Source organism: Chiroxiphia lanceolata, chromosome 7 (assembly GCF_009829145.1).
Source record: "Chiroxiphia lanceolata isolate bChiLan1 chromosome 7, bChiLan1.pri, whole genome shotgun sequence".
In the NCBI taxonomy this organism is placed as follows: domain Eukaryota; kingdom Metazoa; phylum Chordata; class Aves; order Passeriformes; family Pipridae; genus Chiroxiphia; species Chiroxiphia lanceolata.
Window position 1 is genome coordinate 1,471,603 of NC_045643.1, and position 7,912 is coordinate 1,479,514.

Sequence of the window (7,912 nt, forward strand, 5' to 3'; positions counted from 1 at the left end):
TCCCAGCCCTCGAATCTGTCGAGGTCTCTCAGCAAGGCCTCCCTGCCTTCCAGGGACTCAACAGCTCCTCCCAGTGTTGTGTCATCTGCAAATCTGCTCAGTGTCCCTCCCGGTCCCATGTCCAAGTGATTTATGGAGGTGTTGGAGAGCACAGGGCCCAGGAAGGAGCCCTGTGGAACCCCACTGGTGGCAGGTCACCAGGCCCTGTTGGAGGCTATTCCACCCCCAACCATGACAACACCTATGGAAAGCCCTGCTGGGTCTATTTGGACACTTCCCAGTGTGACTGAGGTGCCTGTGGAGCTCTCTCCACTCTGTGATCCCACGGCTGGGACTGAGCCTTGATGTCACCAGGAAGGTGACAATGTGACAGCTGCTCCCAGCGGTGCTGCAGGGCTGAGAGATGAGGGGCTGGATGGTCCTTTAGGATGCACAGAGGTCCTTGGGCAACCTGGACCAAGCACCAGGTCATCTCTGATGAACCTGTGACACATGGGTGACACAGAGGATCAGCATTCCCAGAGCCAGGTGAGAAGGAATGACCTCCTCTGGGAGCCATCCCAGGTATTTTTGTCCTGAGTCAGGATTTAAGGTACTTCTCACCTTCTCTGCTGAGCCTCACTAAGCTCAGACTATGAGATGAGCTCAAGCTCAGCCCAGCTTGATCTGTGCTTACAGGCCCTGCTGCCTTTCTAGCACAGGAGAGGAGTGGATTTGGAAGAACCAAGGATTTCATATTTTACAGGTCGTGGAGATTTATATTATTCACTTATTCACAAAAGTATTCACAGGTATTTTTACGGTAAGTTTTTGGGTTTGTTTTTATTTTAAAACCAAAATGAGTCGAGAAGGAGGTAAATGTAGAAAAATGTGTTTTCGGGGGTTTTTTTAAAGATTTTTTTCATCTTTTCAGGTGCTATTTCCTTTAAAGATTAGCTCAAAAATGTTACAAATTACTGTAAAAAGATCAAAAGCCAGAGGCTGTTTTTCCATGAGCATTTGAGGTGCTGTGGAGGAGAGGAGGAAATGGTGCCCAAGTGGAGGCTGGACCTTTCCATACCAAAATGCCTCTTCCTCAGACCTCCCAAAGTTGCCTCACTGGGAGGAAGCAACCTGAGGATGAAGGTCCCTGGAGTTGGAACTGGGTGATCTTTTAGGTCCCTTCCAACCCAAACCATTCCGTGATCCTCTGAAGACGTGGGAAATTCTGGATAAACACACGGAAAGAGCCCCCTGTCCCCTCCTGGTGGCTTTGACAGTGGTGCCCCTGGACATCTGCAGCCAAGCAATGGGGGTTGCTTCTTTTTCTCTTCTGCTCAGGGGGACGTTTTCCCACATGCTAGAACTGTGATTTGGGCACAGTTCTCACCCAGCAGAAGAAAAACTATTGCTGCTGTGACTGTGCTGACACTGATTTTTAATGGTTTGTTGTTTCCATGCTAGAGGAGCTTTATCAGAGGGTGAGAAACTGGAAGAAAGAGAAACAGAAGGCCCTAAACAGTGCTGACTTAACACTCAAAGGGGCTGGGTGCTGGACATGAGGCAAGCAAGCGATGTGGGACAATAAGTGAGTCTTAAGTGCCACGGGTTTATTTGCAATCTGTCATTTCAGGGCTGAGAACTGGCTGTGCTCGCAGCCCCGAGAGCGGAACAGCCGGTCCCCAGCGGGCAGGTCCTCATCGAGTTCTACAATCTGCTGCCTTCAAAGGTCTTCCTTTTGGGTGCCCTTAATCCCACTTTACCCAGGACAGGCGGGCTGTGAGATCTGCAGGGAACAAGGGAGAAAGGAAAACACAGGAAACACTTCAAAGCCATTTAAATTAGCATTGAACGAGTCAACTCTTCAGCCTCTCCAGAAGAGGAGCCTTGTTCATTTGGCTCTTTCTAAGTTAACTAGAAGCCTGACAACAGAGGTGATCCCAATGTGTTGTTAAAAACCTGTTTATCTATTAAAAGCTGGAGAAGCTGGACAATGAAATATAAATATTCTCTGTAGTCAAGAGAGTTGTGGTCAGTGGTATATCAGGAGTCGTTTTCCCAGTCATGTAGCTGATGGGAATGGATAGGAAAGGAGAAAAAGACTCAATTAACTTTTCTTTTAAACTAAATTATTGCTTTTTCCCTTCAGGCTCTGTCCCTTGGACACTTCACTGGGAAGTGAAAGGGGAATGTTTTTATTCAGTGACTTTTCTTGGGTTTTGTGCTGCACTTTTGAAGGCTCAATATGGTTCAAGGCCTGTTTCCAAGACTTGACAAACTCCAAAGGGACAGGGATAGAAAGGGAGTTAATTAACTTATAATGCAAAGTGCCAAGAACTACTGAAAATCCCCCTCTGCTCCTCCCTGCTCTCAGCAGCACAAACACCATGTTGGGCACTTGGGCAATTTCCCATCTTCACATACTGAGGAAACAATATATTCTGGAGGAAGAAAGGACTAAATTCATACCACCTAAGTCAGGATTGAGTACAAACCAAATGAAACCAGAATAACAGCCCTTCACTTTAAAATAGAAATATTTATGTAAGAATAAAAATTGCAAATAGGTGTTTGCTCCCCTATACTTTGGAAATAACCTGAAATTTGAATGCTCTGTTTTGTGTATCCTGCTTCTGTAACTCTTGGTTACTAGAACATATGTATTTTAAGAAATTAAATATTTCATTAAATATTTAAGACATTAAATGCTGTCTCTTCACAAACAGGTGTTTTTCTCAGTCAAGTACAGGCTGAAAAAAAATTATAAAGAAAACAAAGAAAATCTCTACAGGCTCCCTCAGCTTGCATCACAAAAGATAAATTTTGCACAGAATTGATAAAAAAAAAGTCTAAAAATATATTCTGAGAATAAAAATCATGTTTGTCAAAGGAGTCATTTGCATGAGCTTAGTAAGTTGTTTTGAGGGGGTTTAATTTTTTCGAGAACAAATCCTTCTCCAAAGAAAGTCAGAAGGAAAAGTTGAATTATTTTAATTTTGATTGTGAGTTTACTCAGCTCCTTTTTTTTGCAGTGGTTTCTCTGCTGTTAGAGCCACTTGGATGTGACAAGTGGGGGTTCAAAAGCAATTTGATGCTCTTCCACTGGCAGCCCAAAGCATTGCTCTGACAGGACCCGAGGGAGCGGCTGGAGCTGTGTCCGGGGAGGTTTTGGTGGATCTCTGGAAAAGGTTCTTCCCCCAGAGGGTGGTTGGCACTGCCAAGGTCCCCAGGGCAGTGGGCACGGCCCCAAGGCTGCCAGAGCTCTGAGAGGGTTTGGACAAGGCCCTCAGGGACAGGGTGGGATTGTTGGGATGTCCTGGGCAGGACCAGGAGTTGGGCTCTGAAATCCTCGTGGTTCCCTTCCAGCTCCGGATATCCTGTGATTCCATGTGATTCTGCTCCCCCAAAACCCCCCTCGCCCGTCACTCACCGCTCGTGTTCCAGGCTGCGGGCGCTTGGCTCTGCCAGCCCTTCCTCAGGCACTGCTCCACGTAGGCCCGGGGGTGGCAGCCGGAGAGCAGGATGTCGCGGAGCAGCGCGATGTAGGCGATGGCCAAGCGCAGAGTGTCAATCTTGGACAGGCGCCGCTCGTAGGGGAAGGTGGGCACGTGGCCCCGCAGCCGCTCGAAGGCCGCGTTGATGCTGAGCATCCTCCTCCTCTCGCGCAGGTTGGCGGCGCGGCGCTGCCGGCGATGCCCAGGGGGCTGCGCCGGGCCGGGGGCACCCTCTGCTCCCCCCTGGGCCATCCCCGCGCAGGACGGGTCCTCCAGGCATGGCCAGTCCAGCAGGAAGTTCTCCAGCTGGGCCTCAGGATCTGCCTGGTCCCACAAGAGGAATTCAGTGGGGTCTTCCCACTCGAAGCCGTAGCAAAGCTCCTCCATGAGGACCCACCGGCCTCAACCAAGCTCAAGAAATGCTTGCAGCTTCAAGGGCTCTGTGAGGTTCTAATCTGTAATTGTTGGGGAGTCCTGGTTGTGTCCTTGAGGAAGAACATCCTCGAAAGATGCAAATTCAAGTGGGACTCACGATTTAAATACTTGGTGGCTCCCCAGCAGGGGAATGATCCCATTCTTCTCCACTGCAAACTAATTAATCTGTGTGCTTCTCTTTTTTGTCAGCTGTTGACTGCAAAACAATGTGAATGAATCAAAGGCAGAATGAGGTTTTTATTGGCTTTCTCCTGGAAAATCCATTGAAGCTCTTGCCCAAGTCCAGTCTGTCCACTTGCTGTTTAGAGCAGGGCTCACACAGGGGGGTTTGTTGTTATTGTTGTTGGGTTTGGTTGGGAAGCAAGTAAATAGAGTCCTTTATCTTTCTGGTGAAGTGTTAATAGCCCCCCCCCTCCCATGGCTGGACAAACAACATGGTATTGTAGTGCTGTCAGAAACACCTGATTCTGCCCTCTCTGGCAGCAGGAGCCCATGGCATCTTCTGCTCTTCCAGCCAGAGGAGGTGTGGGATGTACTGCAGAGAACACAGGGGTACCTCATTTAATAACCAATACCACCTCATTTGCTTACTGCATGCCCTCATTTACACTGACAGGACACATTTTGTGGCCTATGTGACATTTGGGGCTGTCTCAGACCAGGAAATGAGAGCAGCTGGAATAACCACAATACACACAGCCCTAGATCAGTGGACCAGCTGGGAGAGAAGAGCTGGAAACTGAGAGAGTGGCAGGTGAGAGGTGCAAAGCACCACCAGAACTTTAAAGCAAGTGCAGGATATAAGTGTGTTCTTCACTCTCTCCGATTTCCACAGTGTTTAAGCCAAGATTTAAATGAATTCAGAAATAGTTTAAGTCGTATTTTAAGGACTTAAATAAACAGAAACATGTTTTAAGTTAGAGCAAACCTAAATGCTTTTCCTGAAGCGTCTCGTAAAGAACTTTTATAAAGATACTTAATCACATCCTTGAGTTCATGCACAGACTCGTGTCCTGCTGCTGCTTAAAATTTTAGGAGATGTCTCCTGTGAAGTTTGGGAGCCCCAGGCAGCTGCTGACAGGACAAAGCTCAGTAGCTTCAGATAAAGAGCTAGGGAGCAGAAAAAGACCTGTGTTTTCCATGGATCCCGAAGGATGGTCAGGTTCTCCATCTAACAGTGGGAGCACTCCCGGTAGCTTTGCCCTGGGAAGGGATGGATTGATTTTAAGATAAGGCAGAGGCTACTGATGCCTCTTCTTAGTAACCTGGGATTTGGCCTTGTGGCAATTCCACCTGCTCCAGGAAGTTTAAGGCAATGGAAAACAGGCTGCAGGAAAGATTTTGGCAGAGTAGTTGTAAAAAGGTGACAGTTTATGAAACCCTTGGACTCTCTTCTTGTGCAAATTGAAGAAGAAATCCATTTAACTGTAAATCTGCTTAAGAAAGGGAAATACCAAGTGTGACAGTCACAGAATCCTCAGGGTTGGACAATAGAGGGCAAAGAGCTGTTAAATAATTAGAGTGTTTTACCTCCTCTGCTCAGCTTGGGGCATGAATTTTATGATGGTTTTGTACAAAAGTGAATTATTTGTCATGATACCAACAACCAGATGTTGGTATTGTGAAAGTCTGTAGTGATGGACAGCTTCTGCTCCAGGTGAATCCCAACGAGGGACAAGGAAGGGATGTGGGACGGGTGAATGACCAGGGAGAAAACCTGAGACTGGAACTTGCAGTTCACTCTGCAGTGGTTTATTTTAAGCTGTAGAATCCTTAAAGCTGGACAAGACCTTTAAGTTCACCAAGTCCAAGTGTCCACCCAGCCCAAACCTGATCCTTGTGCTTCCCAGTTCCCGAAAGGAACAACTCACTGCCTGTTCTCTATGGGGCTCTCCCACAGCTCCCTGCTCACTGCTTAACTCAGCACGTGCTTGGGTCAAACCTAAGACACTTGAAAACCCCCAAATCAGTAGGAGAACAGCAGGTCTTCTCCTGAGCAGGGCTCTGGAGGAGACAGGGTGAGTTTTAAGTGCTGAGTTCCTCCTCCTCAGCAGATGCTTCCTCGGCGCTGAATGTTCCCTTCCGGAGCCATCAGTGCTAATGTTGCCTGGGGATATGTCTGGCTCCACAGATGGAGAGCAGATGTTCCAGCAAAGCTCCTTTTAGCATGTTCACGGGCAATTTGGCTCCCTCAGAGAGACTCTGGACAAAGCAGAAGGGGAGGAGGGGAAGAAAGAGGGAAAATAAGGAAAGGTTTCCCCTTAGAAAGCCAGTCCAGGGCTCAGGAGAGAGGATGAGGTTCCCATTCCTCACCCTTCCACAGCTTTGTGCTCCCAGTGTTTCTGCAACTTTGTTCATCAGAGACAGAGGGAATGTACCAATAATTGGGCTAATTTTGCACTTGTCTGGAGGCTGCTGGTGAGGGAATCTGCCCCGGGGAATGAGGTACCAAGGGTACCACCCTCAGTGGGGTGGCTGTTGGTTATGACATGTGGCTGATATTTCCAGATCTGCTCAAGTGCTATTTCCTCCCAAGTATATTCAGATCCGGTGGGATGCAGAAATAGCATTTGACTGCTGGTCATTTTTAATCAGTAGGGTCTGATGAAAGCAAATTATTGATTGAGAAACTTTGCCCAGGATTATTGTCCATGATAAGCAATGGAGCCATCACTGTTGGGGTTTGGATTTTCCAGATCTAGATAGCAACATCTCCCTTTAACATTTGCCCTATTCATGTTGGGAACCACCTTCCTCAGCCCTGTCCCCCTTCCTCTGTCACCTACACAAATCCACCCACGGCAGTCTCTGTGACTTTCCCCATTTCATAGAATTTTGGGTACAAATCTGCTTTTAGGGAATGTTTCCACTACAGATTGTTTTCTTTACAGGGCCTTAGCAGCTGTACCTGTATCCCAAAAAACCCAGGGTCACCTGAGGTTATTTGGAAGGAAGATTTTTTCTCTCCTCTTCTTGTCCCATTTGCCTTATTTCAGAACTCAGTTGGGGAACCTTCTCAATGACATTGAGAAACCTCCCAGTGCTGACAAAATGGCATTATTATTATTATTATTATTATCATCATTATTATTAATAATAATAATATCTTCTCTTTTTCTTCGCTGGGAATTTAGTCTGAATATGTTTCCATCACCTTTAACGGCTTAATAAAGGGGGTCAGTCCTTGGCCTGGACAAAGAACAGATGGAGAAAGGACCAGATGCTTTACTTTCAAGTGAGATGACTCCAAAGCACAAGTGCATCGTGTCATAGCTGCTAATCCAACATTACACTGTGCAGCTCGGGGAGCTGCATCCCAGATGGGCAGAGAATAGCAGAGGAAAGATGCTAAAAGTGTTGGGGAATGTTTTATCCCGGTAGAACAGTGCAGCTCCTGGTGGGGTGGCTCCCTTTTAACATGTGGTAGCAGAGGCTCTGCCAAAATAATGTGTGAGAGGGACCTCCAGGACCTGAGTCACCACCCTTTATCCTATAGATCCTGCATCTCCTTTGGTGCTGTCCCTGGGACACCTGAATTAGTAGGCACGTTTTTTGGTGAAGTGCTGGGGGCAAGAAAAGTGCAAGTATTATCATTTAGTGATGGAATGTGCTTCTTTTTAACCTAAAACAATTGCAAAGGGAAGGGCCTAATGAAAAGCAGCCGAAGGATTCCCAGGGCAAGAGGATTTCAAAGGGCTAATGGCCATTTCTGAGCTGCTGGAATAACTGTGAAACAAAACCTTTATAGGATGTTGATTTAAGTAAAGAAGGTAACAGGACCTTTATTATTCCCAGGGTAGAAACATTGATTGTGTGATCAGATGTCAAAGTTTGGGGAGGAAGGCACCAGTGGATGGTTGTTAATACAACTTTGATTTAGTTGATTATTCCTATAAACTAGTCAAGGTAGTCTTGGCTTTAAACTCTTTGGTGTTTAGAAGTGAACACAGTCACTTTACCCTTCCTGCAGGGTGTTTGCAGAGTCACACCGGATCAACCCCAGT

General features: G+C 46.9%; 1 protein-coding gene across 1 annotated transcript; it reads right to left on the bottom strand.

Moving 5' to 3' along the window:
* Nucleotides 1–801: 801 nt before the first annotated feature.
* Nucleotides 802–3,958, bottom strand: LOC116789476 (helix-loop-helix protein 13-like). Its single transcript, XM_032693367.1, has 2 exons — nt 3,410–3,958; nt 802–1,765 (listed from the first exon to the last, which is right to left on the bottom strand). Exons 1-2 carry the CDS (start codon nt 3,858–3,860, stop codon nt 1,728–1,730), a joined length of 489 nt encoding a protein of 162 aa, XP_032549258.1. The 5' UTR covers nt 3,861–3,958; the 3' UTR covers nt 802–1,727.
* Between the last annotated feature and the right edge of the window lie 3,954 nt (nt 3,959–7,912).